This window comes from Dermacentor variabilis, chromosome 1 (assembly GCF_050947875.1).
Source record: "Dermacentor variabilis isolate Ectoservices chromosome 1, ASM5094787v1, whole genome shotgun sequence".
In the NCBI taxonomy this organism is placed as follows: Eukaryota; Metazoa; Arthropoda; class Arachnida; order Ixodida; family Ixodidae; genus Dermacentor; species Dermacentor variabilis.
Genome location: NC_134568.1, coordinates 194980934 through 194998271, shown reverse-complemented (window position 1 = coordinate 194998271; position 17338 = coordinate 194980934). Strand labels below are relative to the sequence as shown.

At 46.4% G+C, this 17338-nt stretch overlaps 1 protein-coding gene across 1 annotated transcript in view; it reads right to left on the bottom strand.

The window, feature by feature from the left end:
• Nucleotides 1-13307: 13307 nt before the first annotated feature.
• Nucleotides 13308-17338, bottom strand: part of LOC142590423 (neural cell adhesion molecule 2-like) — a 483557-nt gene continuing 479526 nt past the window's right edge. The window contains exons 11-12 of the mRNA XM_075702523.1: nt 15557-15639; nt 13308-13998 (exon numbers count right to left, since the gene is read on the bottom strand). Of these exons, the coding sequence (XP_075558638.1) occupies nt 13922-13998; nt 15557-15639 (160 nt within the window). The 3' untranslated portion in view covers nt 13308-13921. The remainder of the gene's footprint in view (nt 13999-15556; nt 15640-17338) is intronic.

Below are 17338 nucleotides of genomic sequence, written 5' to 3'. Positions count from 1 at the left end.
ACTCAGATTATAGACAACCAAATAGTTACACTCTGTAACACTTATCCTTTAATGATCAACTGCTTAAATGATTGCAAAACCCTTTCTCAATTTAAGAAAAAAATGAAAATGATGCTTTCTTCTCCTGCCTCTTTTGCTTAGAATTGTATATTTCTTTTATCTTGAGCAAGTGCAATTTGAATGATTATCTACATCATTGTTTCCGTGAATTAGAATGATGTAATCAATGTATAGTATCAAATCATAGGATAATTTGTCATATGTGACACAGCATTGTATTTCTCAATTTACACTGATTTATTTGATGTCACAATGTAATGCAGTATTTTCGCATGCCTACCTACTGTCATAATCTGTGATCCCGAGGTGAAGGCCCTATCAGGAGGCATTGTTGCCTCCTTTTGCCGCGCCTCGTGGACATCCTGTACCACCTAGGTATGTCCAAATAAACTGCATTGAATTGAATTGAAATATATATATATATATATATATATATATATATATATATATATATATATATATATATATATATATATATATATATAGAAAGCAGTCCTTATATAGTGGTGCGCCGTGGGCTACCGTTAAACATAACGACTGCGGTAAAAATAACGACAATTCCTGCGCCTATTTCTGATCATGCCAGACCACTTTGCTTCGCAGCCGTGGTGCTCCGTGTTGAGCATTGCTGCACTCGTGCCACGATTCTGCGTGCGCGCCTCAAAGTTCGACACCGCATCCATTGAAGAGTTACGGCGGCGTCTGCCATAACCGGGATTTTAGCCAACCGGCGTTTTCTTTACTACAGCGCTGCGAGCGGGCCCGAGCAGGCGTCGGTCGGCGACCCGTTTCCGTCGGGGACTCGAAACATTTGCCGCCGTCCGCGCGCGCTCAGAGAACGCCGCAACCACGCTGGCTCATTTACGGCCAATATTCGAATTTCGGGAGCGAATCGAGCAGGTGAAAGCTGTGGCTTGAAGCGCCACGAACGACCGCAACCTGCTTCAATATATACGACGTTGTTTTCAGAAGGGCGATATTGCGGTCTGGCACGGGTGGTGCTATGGGGTGATCGCAGTGGGGGCTTTCTCGCGTCGTAAACACATACTACGCTGCCTGTATCGGGGCGTAAAACTGAAACGCCTCGGTTGGACGGGTGTCCGACCACCTCGTGGCGAAGGGCGGCAGAAGAGACGGGGTGCGAGGGCAGGCTCGTTTCTTTGCGCAGCGCCGATTTAGTATCAGTCGTTTCTGCTTTTTATACGGCGACACGTTATACCTTGCTCCCGTAACGACCCTAGTACATAGCCATACATTTCACTGGTGTAGAATTAGAATAACGAAACCTTACGCACAATCTGGGCATAAGCGAACACGTTTTCTCTTAGTGTTAGCGAAAAGGAGAAGGTTAATAAAGGGGGAAAAAAAAGGAAGGCAATAGTCACTAACCGGGAGAAAATTTCAAATGATAGTTTCTTCCATATTACGTGTTGATATAGCGATAGAAGTGTGGTATTGTAAAACTGAAAATCAATGCGGAGTTCTGGCGTGCCGGTGGAGTTCGGACTCTTAGATACCACCAAACCTGGCTCCTGCTGCATTTCCGTAGTATGTTTTCTATCAGCCCTGCGACGTGGACGACACGAACAACTGGTATTCGAGATTAGAGAACTAATCCATACTTTCACTGAGAAAGGACACCACATGACATTTCAGTGGATTCCAAGTCACTGTGGCGTCATAGGGAACGAACACGCGATAACGCTGCTCGGTCGGCTCTTCAAGGCGGCGAAGAGGAGCCGATACCATTATCAAAGACAGATGCCGCTAGAAAGCTTCTAAAGCTGAGCCGTGATATCACGTTCTCCTTTTGGAACGCAGAAAGTTTTCAAAACAACCGGCTTCACAACCTAGACTCTTCTCTACGCCTTTGCATTCCATCTGGACTCTGCCGTCGCGAAGCTACCCTGCTTTGTCGAATATGTCTAGGGGTGGTGTTCACCAAGTCTTTTGCTTTCCGAATCGGATGGGCCGACGATGCCTCGTGTGATGACTGTGCTGACGAGGAGACTCTTCAGCACCTTCTCTATGACTGTCCTCGCTATAATTTACAGAGACGATCGCTCGCAAACGCGATAGCGCGCTTTGACCGAAGACCTCTAACCAAGGTACTTATTTTAAAATGCCGTCATCCCAAGCCATCGCAGCAGAGGGCGACGAGGGCACTGTTGCAATTTTTAAGGGCAACAGAATTGGACAAGCGGCTGTAGTATGAACATATGGTTCATAGTGCTGCAAGTGCTACTGTGCAGTGCGGTGGCAGTGACCGACTGTGATTGTATGTCCGTGCTCCTTTCTTTATTTATCTCTACTTTGTTAACACTTTACCTCCCCCTCCCCTCTTTCCCCAGCGTAGGGTAGCAAACCGGATCTTCCCCTCTGGTTAATCTACGTGCCTTTCCCCTTTCCTCTGTCTCTCTCTCACATCCCCTCGCGATTCATTTTTGAACGCTTATAGATCATACACGTTCACGATTCCGAATCAGCGCCTGAGAAAGAGCACGAGTACGTACGACTCAAGGGTGCAACATGTGTTTTAAACAAATTAATATATTTCGTACAAGTACTGAGAAACCCCTGCTTCGGAGCTTAGAAGAACCTTAGATTCGTAAAGGTTGCGCCGTTGCTTTCTCTTACAAAAAAATGGCTCTTGAATTTCTGATTTCATCTTGATATGTTTTTGATGATGCCTGAGAGTGTCATCATAAACTCAACAGCTAATGACTTTTGACATCACGTTGGCCGCAGTCACTCAGTACAGAATACACATCACGATTTCTGCTGAGAAAGTTATGCAGATTTTCAACTTACATGCCTGATGTATAAGCGCTAAAGACATTTAACATCAAGTTTACAACAGCCACTCAATAGAGAATACATATTAGGATTTTTGTTATTAAATATACAGAGGTTTCTATAGCATTTACTGATGTATAAACACATCATAGATATGTAGTCTAACCCATCCACGCAGTGTTCTATAGTAGGATACAACTTAAAGAAACGGCAGTTGGCAACCAAGGCACAAGGACCGCGCGGGGTTGTTACACCGCCCGCCAATCACAGAAGCAAACAAAATTGTCGTCATGCGACCATTTAAAAATGGCGTTGTACTTGATACCTCCGGAGCGTCTGCTGTTCTTGAAGAGTCTTTTCGTCGGCGGAAGCGTTGAGGTGTGCAACAGGCATGAATAAAGTGTATGGAGTCTGAGAATCTCTGTCTTCGATCTCAAAAGTCCACGATACTGTTCATTTCACTGCTGACCCCGCTTTACTGATAAAACTTCACAGCCAACTCAAGTGAAACTTGACAAAAAATGGTCGCAGCGAAGCAAGCGTTTTAATTTAGTTGAATAAAAAATTAGGCTTTCAGCGTTCCGTTATAACAGACGAGTGAAAACGTACAAAATTACCCGCTCACAATTTCATTTTTTGTGATTACCGCCTTATTTAGGCAACAGGGAAATATTGACGTACGGGCTATTTGCAGCCTCGCGGAGGAACGGTGGCTAACGGTTACGAGGGCGCGGGGCTTCACTGCAGGCTTGAGTTGTATCCGACTACAATATATATTTTTAAAATACTTATAATTGCTTTGATAAAGGCGAGTTTCACATTTTCGCTTCAAGTGCAACTGCCGCGATTTTTGTGGTGAATCGACCACAGATCAATGATTTTTTTATTACGCCTACTTGTTCTCATCACGCGATTGATCGCGGTTCACATACGTATATATGACCGCGTCGCATGCAAATAACCTTATTGCAACAAGTATAGTCAGTCGGAAACCGCGGCTCTGCTCGTGTACGTTGGCACGAGCTAATAGAGTGAACGATAAGCGAGTACCAGTGTCATACCTCTAGCCCGAACGGGGGCTACGCTACCAGAAATGCAACTCGGCACCAGCGTCCGTGGTAGCCGATCAACAGCTTGACAATGACAAGGCCGCGCTTGCCTACCAGCGTCACGCAAACGCGGCCTCGCAAAATAATTTCCGCCAGATAACGTTATGTGCAAATTGTACATTTCATGAAAAACGATGTCCGCGGTGAACTGTTAAGCACCAACAGGAGCTCAGATGCTTGTCCAACTCCGCTGCTGTGCACTGCCACCTGCGGCGGACGGTGAATCGGCTCGGCTGTGCAGCCGTCGCAGTCGGCAGCGCCCCGAATATCAGCGTATTTTCTTCTTTGTGGGAAATTATTGCGAGGAGATGGTAAAGTGGCAACAACGGCAACAAAGTGTTGCGGCTAGTGGCCATCGGTGATTCGTTGCGAAGCGCCGTGAGTTTTATATAGCGTCGAAGTGGTAAAGGCCTAGCGGCGATGTCGGCTCCACCGACCGCTCAACGGCGGTGAAGGCTGCCGGCGATATGACAGAGTGACCGCTCTTCTGTCGCCGATTAACCAAGTCGCCGTGTGGCTGCCGCAGACATTGAGGACTCCTCCTTTGCCGTTCGCCGGCAAAGGAGCCATCGAAGGGCGCCGCGCGAACGGCGTGCGGCGAGCTGCCGTGCCCAACGGGAACGCACCTGTACTCCGCGAGCCGGACCGCGCACGTACCGCTTCGCAGCGGTCTACGGACGCCTCCGGGGCAGAGCAGCCGGTTTTTTATTTCTGTGCGAAATTAGGCAAAAAACTTTTGAAGCGATCTCAACAGTAGGCACTTTTTTAAACGCCAGCGGCCGTTTTTTGAAGCGCTATGCATCTGCGACTCCTTGGAAGCAAAATCTCTTAGGCTTAGGTCATCGTTGCGACCATGCTAATTATTGGTCGCTAATTTAAATACGTGCATATAATGTCGCTTTATAGTAACAACTATGTGTGCTGTCGGTGTGCTTACTAGCTCACGGTATTGTAACAAGCATTCTGTCGAGATTTATTGCTTATTTACGTAAAAAAGGGACACTGCCACTGGCACCAAGCTGGTGGTCAAAACGCCATGGCTATATATAATTGAGCGAAACGTTACGAAGGTGAAAGCGGTAGCCAACATTTCGACAAATGACTTGCCTTTCAAGGCCATACTCCGCTTGTCGAAGTGGGGAGCCACCGTTTCGACACGCGTAGTATGGCCTTGAAAAAGACAAGTCACTTGTCGAAATGTCGCCTTCCGCTTTTACCTTGTTCTCGTTTTGCTGATCGACCTGAATTTCCATTTCCCGCCTTCCGCGTGTTTTTCCTGCATGGCTATATATGCAGCTTAGTAGGTGCCTTTGCGTGGGCTATTAAGCATCGTTTGTGTGGAAATGTGTGGCAATGTACTTTATGTTTTCTGTTATAATTACTTTGTGCATGAGAATGTGTAAGTTGAAATGTAATGTGTGAAAAATTTCCGCACTGTTAAGGAAAAAACACTTTTTCTTGAGGAACAAAATGTTTTTTATCCCCCCCCCCCTTTTCTTTTAGCGACAACTATCGGTTTGTGCCGTAACTACTGCGTTTAGTGGTTCTAAACCTCTCCTAAATGCGAAATGCAGTAATGAAGAATGCATCAGAAACACGGTGGCCATATAAATGCAGAAAGTTACCAAGCACTCATCACAAAACCACATCACAATGTAACCACAATTTCTGGCAGCTTTGATGAGAATTGCATACAGCTATTAATCAGACTTTCAGCAAACATCTTTATAAGAGTTGTTGCGAAGCGCATAAAAACATTTATCTCGATATTGCCGGAATAAACGCATGTAGATCAATTATTGAAAATTCTGAAAGATACGTTTTTTACGCATTGAAGTTTGCACTCATATATAAGGGCACGTAATTTGCTGTCACGGCTAGTCGCTGATGATTTCCCCTCTTTCCAACAGAGAGGGGAAAAAGTTTATTTTGAAATAACTTCTTATCCGACAATATTACATTTCATGCTTGGAAGTCAGAGAGAGAGAGAAATTTATTTACAGAAAGGCAGAGAGGTCGGCCTGAGCTATAACTTGCTCTGGCCTGCTACTCTACTCTGGGGAAAAGGGACGGGGAGGGAAAGGGCTGATGAATGATGATGGTATAAGGAAGAGATGCGTATATACAAATTCACAGAGTTGTGGTATCTCTAAAGGCGTGCGTCCAGCCCAGTGGCTTGGAGAAAAGCTACAGCGGCTCTTGTGACCAGGGCTGCGCTGGTTGCATTAGGCCAAGGCCAAGGACCGCAGTCAATACTGCGGAAGCTATATGCAAAAGTATTGCAGTCATAGAAGTCTCACTTCGCTTGTTTCGCAGTAGAATAGTTTTTGATATGCAACGCTTTCTATGGAATAACTCTTTCGTACATCACAACTACAACTTGTAGACCTTATAGGTTATGTTCGATCACGTGTCCTTTCGCCACATTTGTGCTTCCAGTAAATTCGAGGCACTAAGTTATTGCGAGCGCAAGCGGTGCGGTGCGGCCGCCGGTCGCAAAAACGTATCATTGCGCTCGTTCCGTGATAAATACATTCACAACTGCGGCAGCTTCAGTACAATATTTGCGTCATATTTTGCTAGCCATACTATAAAACCTAATGCTATACACGGAATTAAATGATGCATGCCTATGTCTTTCATATGTGACCCACTATTTTTTGAGCGCCAACGCGAGCAATGAGAGAAATTTCACGCAGAGTTGCGTGCTATGCGTGAAACAGAGTATAGTCACTATCTGATCAGAAGCAGGCAAAGACAGAGCCTGGCTCTTCCATGACCATGTGCTGGGGTGAAAGAAAGCTCGGGCTTTCTCTATTCAAATGGATGTAAAACGCAACCGTTATCTCTTTATAGGTGACGGGTTCATCCGTTCAAATGTAATTTGTTGCATTTGTGCAGTTGCCTCTGTGTTGTCGTCCTCCTCCTCGCAGAAGGCAAATTTATTTGCGAGTAATAGCCTGAGTTCTTCCTTTCTCCGGTACCGCAGACCTGTTGGCGCACTCTATTCTGACAGCTTTATTTTGTTCTTTCTTGAAGTCGAAGCTAATTCTGAACCTTCAGTGACTATACTTTGCCTACCACACCTATATTCTTCGAAATTATGAGATATGCCGTCGGGGGGGCTTTGTGGGTATGATGTTGCGCTGCTAAGCACGAGGTCGCGGGATCATATACCGGCCGCGCCTGCCGCAAACGATGCGAGCGAAATGCAAAATAAAGCCCGTGTTCCGTGCATTGGGGGCAAGTTAAAGACCCCGTGGTGGCCAAAATGAATCCAGAGTCCCTCACTACGGCGTACCTCTTGATCAAATTGTGGTTTTTTGCACGTAAAATCCCAGAATTCAATTAAGTTCAGTTCGATTCTGAGATCCCTTCGTGTAAAGCCTATTTTATTCTAATTTTTTTTACAGTCAGTGGCCGTCTTTTCAGCGGTAAATGAGAAGAACTTTCCGTTGTCTTGTAGCCACTGACGTTGAAGTCATGTGACGCTGACGTCATGGAAAAAAGGATAGTAAACTCGTACTTCATGGGGGTGGTTGCCAATCAGGCGGCTTGCTGAGTAAGAAGGCGCATAATGTTCAAAGATAAATAAGGAGTAAACAGCCTGAAAGACAACTCCACTAATTTATTATAATAGCTTTCCTATGACCGAGTTTTGGTTTCGTTGTGTCGTATGTGTCGTGGCTTCATGATGCAGAAGGGGTTCACGTGGGAGCAGGTCATCGGGATGTTTTGACAATCATGTTCTCGCCCAGTAGTCCTGCTTTAACGTGACCACCTTCTGCCTCAAGACGTCCCGTCTTTAGAAATGATACAGAAACTGGTTTGTAGAAATGCTGTTATAGTAAATTACGAGGATTTTTCAAATAAGGCTGAGACTGATGGTCTGAAATATTTATTTCTGAAAATTATTCATCGGCATTTTCATCCGTTGTCTATGATCTTCGGTAAGTGAAGTTTACGCATGCCACCGTTTTCGCCAAGTCTAGATAACAGGAGTGAATCCATCTTTTGACACCCACTTAAAGATCACCTCCATGTCTTGCATATATACTTCTTGTTCCACGTCAAAGCAATGCCATTTTTTACAGTGACGTGCATGAAGAAGTCGGAGAGTGCCACATCTGAACTGTAGATCAAACAAAGGGATCGTTGCAGCCGTTTCTGGAAACTATGAAAAATAAACATTCCTTTGACATGGAACAACACATGTTATCTAGGTTTGGTAGAAACGATGGGACGCTTATATTTCAGTTGGCAGCATATAAAAAGGTATGAAAGCGCCGATTAACGATTTTCTGAAATAAGGATTTCAGAGCATTAGTCTCAGTCTTTATTGACCAACCCATGTATTCAGGGTGTTATGAGGCTTACAACCATATTTTTCTGGGATTTCGAGGCCCAAGACTCTACAGAAAACAAAGGATCAGAAGTCTAAAGTGTCATTTCAGTACTCCTTTCAATTAAAAATTATTCAGCTACCACACAATAGGGGAACCAATGTTATGCGAAGTATCTTGCAGGCAGATAGCTATATAGCACCATATGGTATTCTACAAAGCGTTACCGGATGCACCAACGTTCTTGTGTATACATCAAGCAATTACGTATCTGTGACGCCATTGTGTGCGTCAAACGGCATCAAAAAGACGAGGACGGTGATGGCATGATGTTTGATATTTTATAACTCTGGTGAAGAAACGTTACTTGTTTCGTTGCGACTTGGGCCGATAGCGAAGGCGGCATAGTCTAAAACAGCGTCTCAAAGCGCTAGAAGCAGCTAGAAAAGAATGGGAAACACTGGCATGCTGTCGATTTTATAAGCAGCTACTGGGTGACGTTAGCAGAACATGGCCTCCAGGGGCGCCGATTTACACTCGCTGCAGCCTCCCGGTTTCAGAATCGCGCGTTCTGATAGACAAATTTCGTCGTGACACAGTTCCGCGGGTAATCGCATTTTGCTAGATTCAAAAGCTGATTTGCTAGGAGAGCTTGATTCAATTTCCTGACTACGATGATCCCGCTGAACCTGCATGCTTAACAGTTATTTACCGGAGTTTCGTTAATTAACAAACAATTAGTATGTATCAACCGCCACCTCATGGTCACCACGACTGACGGCATGTCTCTGAAGGAGCCGTACTTTTATTTCAAAACGGCTATTTTGGAATATTACATGAAGTCTTAGTAGAACCACCTTGTATATAACTGATATTTGTACCATGAAATACCTATTGATGTGATTGATGGGACTGACGTCTTCAAAGCGCACAACGGCTTTCAGAAACGGCGGTGCGGAGACTTGAAATAAATGCGACCACCCTAGGTTTTAATAGCGCGCACAGCGAGCTCAGTCAGCGCAGTGTGACTCCTGATATCAGGGGAGCAAAGGGTTCGGGCCCTGCGTTGGGCGCCCATGTAGCGGGTATGCCTCCCTGCTACCAACGATGAGGGAAACATGTGCCACGATGCCAGAATCAGAATGACGTTTAATCCAGCTCCACCGCCATTGTGCGCTCGGTCAACGCCTTGCGAACGATGTCTCCCTCCGTCCCAGGCGCGGCGCCAGATCACTTTTGTAGCCTCAGCATCGGGAAATGTGCGCAGGTGCGCCTGATTGTGCGGAGTGTTAAATGTGCGCGCAGAGTGGGCATGGTGCGCATTCCGAAATGCCCGACCATTTCTGTGCACCGCCCCCATCAGGATGCGCCCACCGCGGCCGGCAATTGAGGCCGCGACATCGTGCTCAGCCACAGATGTCCTGAAAGCAGCTTCAGGTAGGAAGGCAACAGTTCAGTAGATGATATCGATGAACGGGAGACACGAACTAGGCGCTCAATAAAGACTTATTTATCTACTGATCACGCTGCTACCATGGCTATCAGTAGTTTTCACTTCTTACACAGACAACACAAGTGAAGCCCCATTTTGTTGCAAGCCAAACGTGTTCACATTGTTCATTCATCTTTACCGACCTACTGTGGTAAGGCATTTTTATTGAAAGTGATCAGAAATCCACAGAACTGCTTTCCTAAGGCTTAATGAAATATGGAATCCTGACGGGCCCAGCTCCGGACCCCATAAGGTTTGTGTTACGCGCCGATAACGCTGCTCGCTTGGCTCTTCAAGGCGACGAAGAGGAGCCGACACCGTTATCAAGGACAGATGCCGCTAGAAAACTTCGAATGCTCACCCGTGATATCACGTTTCTCTTGTGAAGTTTTCAAAACAACAGGCTGCGCAACCTAGACTCCTCTCTACGCCTTTGCATTCCAGCTGGCCTCTACCGTCGCGAAGCTACCCTGCTTTGTCGAATATGGCTAGGGGTGGCCTTCACTAAGTCCTTTTCATTCCGAATCGGATGGGCCGACGACGCCTCGTGTGATGACTGTGGTAGCGAGGAGACTCTTCAACACCTTCTCTGTGACTGTCCTCGCTACAATTTACACAGACGATCGTTCAAAATCGCGATAGCGCTATTCGACCAAAGACCTCTAACAGAAGAACTTATTTTAGAAGGCCGAAATCACAAACCATCGCATCGGAGGGCGACGAGGGCACTGCTGCACTTCTTAAGGGCAACAGAATGGGACAAGCGGCTGTAGTCTGAACAGATGTTTATAGTGCTGCTAGTGCTACTGTGCTGTGTGGTGACGGTATACGGTGACAGTATTTGACTGTGATTGTATCTCTATGCCCCTTTCTTTCTTTATCTCTACTTAGCTATCATTTTACCTCCCGCTCCCCTCTCTCCCCAGCGTAGGGTAGCAAACCGGATCGACCCATCCGGTTAACCTCCCTGCCTTTCCCCTTTCTTTTGTCTCTCTCTCTCTCTGTCTCTCTGTCTCTCTCTCTCTCATGTAATTCACGCTTGCATTACAAGAAGTTGAGGAACGTGCAGCAACGCCCATAATGGGGGAGAGGAGGACGGTGCTACCTACGGGCGAATCTAGCCTTTCAGATGCATGCCGGCAATTCTCTGCCGCAGCGTTTCCCTTTTAAGTGCGGGCATGGACATGCATAGGGATAAATAGCCCATCGCAGCATGCACGTTGTAGATTGCTACCGCTCGACTTAGCTCATCCCGTACCCAATGAGACATCAAATGTTTGGGGACGTTTAGCGTTATTGGCGAAGCGTCGCCACTTTTTGAATATATCGGTATCGCTAAGGAACTTAAGGTGGAGGTGAAACACCTCACTCCTAAACACCCAGTATCCTTGCGACAAGATTAAGCCGTTAACGGTAGCGCATGGATTAACTCTATGTTTGAGTAAGTCGAGGAAAGTCTTGCACTCTTTCAAGAATTCTGGGCGTTATAGCAAGTAACGTTTCCTATCACATGAGCGTGGCACAGAATGAACTTGGTGCTGAAGGCGATGGCCCTAGCTTGTGTCGCGACGCCGGAATTATCGCTCACAGCGTGCGAATACGGAATAGTAAGGAGGCTTCTGGTCGGCTTAGTCCCTTGGTCACGCAGGAATGGTATAGCCCTGTGTTACCAAGAAGGTCCCTAAGGGGTGAAGGTGGTTCGCCATGTTCGCTTTTGATAGTCGCTGGGTGTTTTGCGTAGGAGAGACCGCATGGTATCAATATTAATTTTGTGTAGTGATAATGATAAGTGTGTCGTATAAGCAGATTTTGAAGACGGAGACTAATGTAGCGTTGTAGGTTATAATGTCAGGGTAAAAAACGTTTTCGCCCCAGCAGCCGTGCTTCGGTGAGGCACTGAGGGGCCAGCAACCGGTATCAAGTGCTCAAGAAAACATATGGCGACGCTATCCCGTTAAGGTCCACCATGCTGCCAGCCTTATGGCAGAATGGGCACTGCCTTATTGTAGTTTACGCCATTGTGCTGTAGCTGCTGTCACTCATTCTTTTCAACTTTCAGTAGTTGTCGCTCTTTGATACTGATCATGCTCTAGCAAGTTGGTCTTTCTGAAACCAGCCTCAATGATTTATTCATCCGAAACGTTATGCTTCAACTCGATACGAGGCTAAAAAAATTGCGCCACATTTATTCTTCACCATGGGACTAGACTCTCATCTGTAGAGTTGTGGTGTATTGTGTGGTGTGGTGTCTGTTCTTCTTCTTTTGTTTCCTTTGTTTTACTCTGTTCTTTTTCAATATAGTTCCCATTTCTGCAAACGTGTGAGCGAGCTGCCCCTTTTAAGATATAGTTACTCGCCGTCTTCTGTATCTCTCTGTGTGGCTTATACGGGGCGATCATTTTTAAGATTCACATAACTTTTTTAAATCGCCTGTTGCTTATAAAATAATTCCAATCCTTTAGCTGTATTATTCAGAGAGGCGGGCATTAGTTTTACGAGATATCAAAACAAGTATTCAACTAATTAGCAACCATTGACTAATTAAATTCCGAATGAATTACTCCAAGGCACATATGGCAATTTAGGACTTGTAGTTGGTGAGATTGCAAGACGTATCCACTTGGAATCAATTTCCAGAATGGACCAGTTTAGTGATAAGCACCACCAAACTCGCCGTCAAAATGTGTTGTTGTTCCGCTTACGTTTTTGACAAAACGCTCCTCTATGCATTGAAGCACAAAAATAACTGCAACGCCCATGCATTACGTCCCACTTTTTTGGGAAATAATATCTCGAAATTGGTGTAACCCTGGAAATTCATCAGAAGTGCATACGTCTTGCAAACTCACCGGCTACAAATCGTAAATCGCAATATGCGCCGTAAGGTTATTAAGAACTCAATTAGTGAATTTTCGTTAATTAGTTGAATATGTGCTTAGATTTCTTGTGCTAGAATTGCCCCCACCTTCGAATAATACACAAGGCCAGCAACTATGTTATCTCCCACAAGTAACTTTTGAAAATTCCGTAGAACTTAAAAATGATCACCCAGTACACTTATTTACATGGATAATATTCTCAAGTATTTTCTTCATTTCACGAGTTAATTTCATCCTTGTAACATCTTGGTAAAGGCAATGTGCGAAGGGTGTGCGCCAAGCGTATTCGTATATTTTAAGTTACAGCTTTTGACAGAGAGTGACAGTGCTTACCTGGCAGACGTAACGACTCTCCGGGGGCCCCCAGGTTCGCACGTGTACCTCGCGTTAGACGAATCGTTGGCTTTTCTAGCACACCATACCATAGCTATAATTCTAAAATATTGAAATATTGTGCGCCCAAGTTAAGGATATCGGTCGTGGAATATACAGGGTCACACCTGGAATGTACGCGGCGAGGAGGGTCAGTGCAGGCTACAGTTTGGCCTCCACAGCGATCCGTTACTCGTCGTCTAGCTGCAAAAGCTTGCTGCCAAATGCTCCGCAGGGAAGTTGTGGACTCGCTGAGAATACTTCCAATAAATTTTTATTCAACCAATATTCATCGAGGAACGATAGTCATACATCAACTGGATTTCTTGGCAGTTTGTGAGAAAAAGCTTCAAAAAGTGCACTCTCTTTGTACACAAGGAACCAAACTGGGTGCCTGTTAACAGAACAATACATCAAGTACACGACACCGGCGAGTCTTTTTTTCTTTTGTTTCTTTTCTTTTGTTTCCACTGGGGACGGAGCAAGGACCACAAACCACTTTGCTGAAGGAGCACATCACGATTGATAGTGCCAAGTCGTTCTTTTTGTCGCCACCCCTAACCCCGGCCCCACCGCACGCAGCCCGCACTATCCCAGCAGCAGTTATTTTCTGCTCTTCTCGGAGTCGACGACTTCATTTCGCCCTCGTGTAGTGGCTGTCCGCGTCGTGACTGCCACTGGTGCGCGGAATTCTTCGAGCGAGCGCGCCCCGCGGTGCGGACAGGCGCGGCGTGGCAGTGGTCGCACTGGTTCTCTCCCGTCGGTCAGGGCCACCTGACTAGACGGTCGTCTCCTACAAGCCCACGGTGCTGCCAGCCCAGCACGACGTTGAGCAAAGACGTGCGCGACCCCCGGCAGGGCCTCTGTGTCCTAGCAGACACTTCTGGAGCAGAGGACGGGGCCGTCGGAGCAGCCGACGCTGGTTGGCGACGTAGATGCTTGGAAGGCTGCGAAAAGGATCCAGTAACTCATTTACTCCACGGGACATGCATAACTTGTTTTCTATTTCTGCTACGCTAATGAAATTTACTACGTGTTCTAACATGAAGGGGGGGGGGGGCGGACAAAGCAGGCTGCGCCATTTGATTAATATAGCCATGTCGGTTCAAAGATCTACCTTTCTGTCCCGCATCCCCCTTTAAGGAGCTACTTGGGTCATTTGATACGATTGCATGGTGGCATTTTCGGCCACAAGCTTTCCTGCAATATTTGATGGCATATTCCGAAACACACACACGCACGCACGCACACACACACACACACACACACACACACACGCACACACACACACACACACACACACACACACACACACACACACACACACACACACACACACACACACACACACACACACACACACAATGACAAGCACTTGGGGTCAATTATACTGAATCAATACGCAATGTAGTGGGCGCTTCATGACACTAGGTACAAGCTGCTCATACGTTTTCAGGCAAAGAACGTCTTGAACGTCAGTCTTGAACGTAGAGAAGGGCTTAGACCCTTGCACAATGAACACCGAAATGGTAAACAAATCGAAGTCATGTATACTGAAAAATGCATATGAACGAATAAATCAACAGTCAAATAAACAAGTGAGAAGATTTGTGGATATGGAAATCATTAAATTGTTCTCAATAACCAGATACAATGCCACTGTCCGTTAAAAAGCTTATTAACACTTTCAGAGTTTCAATTTGTGCTCGTGGATCATTCCACTGTAAAATAATTACCTCTATACAATAAAAAGTCAATTGTTGACACCATTCACCACGCCGTGGTGGCGTAGCGATTTCGGCATTGCGTTGCTAAGCCCGAAGGTGCGATCATATCCATCCATGGCGGGCGCATTTCGATGGGGCGATATGCAAAAACTCCCGCGTTCCGTGCATTGCGTGTACGTTAAAGAACCCTAGGCGGCCAAACTTAAAGTAGGTAAAGCAACAGAATTGAATTTTTTAGCCCCATTCAGCATGGCCGCTTCATTTTGCAGCACGTGCTTGGACGAAATTAATTTTCTTCAAATTTATTTGTGCCTTAGAATATGGAGTTTTACGAGCCAAAACCACGATCTGATTATCTGAGGGGGGGGGGGCGAGACTGCGGATTCATTTTGACCACCTGGGCTTCTTTAAGGTGCACCTAAACCTAAGTACAGGGGTGTTTTTTTGCATTTCGACCACATCGTAATGCCGCCGCCATGGCCGGGATTTGATTGTGCGACCTAGTACTTAGCAACGCAATACCAAAGTCACTAAGCAACCACGGCGGGTATTTGTGCATTATGCCACGACAGTGCTTGGCTTGCTGTATATCGCACGAACATGCACTTTTTCTCAGCTCTTCTAAAGCGCAACACGTGTCACTGTTGTCAAAACTTTTCCAAGTTTTGGCCACCAGTATTTTCGCTACTGCAATAATAAAAAAAGAGGAAAAGAAATAAAAACAAGGAAACAACAAAATTAACGTCTGACTGCGTGCTGATGTTTATGTAGTACTTACAGGTCATGGCTGTGACAAAAGCCTCCTCAGGGAATATGCTTGGCTCATTTCTGTGCTCAACTCCTTGGGATAGCTGTATCCAGCTGTGGGATTGAAGAGGTATGTTAAACGTGTAAAGAAACCTTTTTCTCGCTGAGACTAGCATAATTAAACATTTTGTATGAGTTTCCACAGCGACGTACAAAAAGTGTACGTCGCTGTAGAACTGAACTGCACATGCACCCTCTGACGTATGTAGCCGGCAAAGAATGTGCACACGACGATAAAAGCATGTGACTTTCCGCATCTCGTTGCGGTTCGAGAACAGTTAAAACAGCTGCAACTGCCTGCGAGTGGCGCCGCAGCACCCGTGAAATGCAAAGCATAAGAATTTGGAGTGAAAACAACTTCACACTATCATACAAGGTGACAAAATTATGCCACAATAATCACACACAAGTCGACTTGCATGAAATCCCTTCGTCCATTCAGGTGCACCGGTGCAGCCTCGGTCTCACCGCGCAACCTCATACTTAACCACCCTCGCGTGGGCTTTTGTCTCGGTGCGCGGAACACAATACCTGCAAGTGTTATCTCCGGCGCTGGGTAATCGCGCAATCGGTGCTCGATGCAACGGTTACACGACTGGTCACCCCGACAGCCGGAGCCAGTGGCCCTCTTTGTGATAGCCAGATGCCGCGGAGAATAGCGCTTTTTCGTTCTGTCAACGGCGCAGACACGAGAGAGATACGTCGCGTTTTCCGCACGCGCGTCCACATACGCGAATTGCGAGAGAAAAAATGTGGGGACTGTACCTGGTACTACAGACGTGGACACGCTATCGCCCCTTTGTCCGTAGCCGAACTGAACTACGCGACCACGGATAATTGCTCTGTATTAAACCCTCCCTCCGTTCCTCTTTCGTGGCATAGCGATCGCAGCACCGCGCTCTTTATTGGGAGCTTTGTAGTAGTTCGAATATGTGTTGTAGCATTTATTATTGCGATAGAAATTATATGGACATTCCAGACACATTTCTGCCGTTGGCGTCGCCGTGAGGTTACGTATAAAGTCCAAGGACGATAAAATAGTCGCCGCAAGCCGTATGTTGGATGTGCGATGGAAAGCGTGCGAGAGGGAGCCGACGATCGCGGCTCAATCTCGCGCACACAAGCGAGGAAAGCGGGGAGGAAGCGCGCCGTCTTCCGTCGTGCGCAAGGTTCCGGGGGGAGCGTAGGGGGGTGGGGACGCTATACTCCGGGAAGCCCGGGCGGCCGCGCGCAACCGCCCGAGCCGTTCTATCTTGAAAGCCATCTGCGACGGGATACAGAGTTCGCCGCGCGCTGTGTTTTCGTGGCTTAGTTCGCGTTGGGGGGGGGGGGGGGGGATGCGAGACTCAGCACGAAGGTCGGTTCGCTTGCTGACTCCAGCGTTTTGACTGCGAGTATCCGCGGTCATCGAGTGAGATGTGTTCATTTTTGCTTGTGCGCGCGTGACACCAAGCTCATTAATTTAGTTAGTAAGGAAACGTTGACAAGTTTATGCTGCCAATAAAGCTACTGTGCGTACTTCGTTTAGTCAGTTGTACACTAATTCGCTATCACAATCAACGCTTCGCCTTTCGGGCGAAACTGTGCGTCATCTTTTTTCTTGTTTTTATCGCTTTATTATATCATTTCCCCCTTTCATCTCTGCAGTATTTGTTTTTACCTATGCTTAAGCGCCAGGCCAGACAGCGAATGTTCCTGCCAAGGGGAGCAAAGCTACCCGGCGCAAAGCGCCGGGGTGGTGACTTAGGTAGAT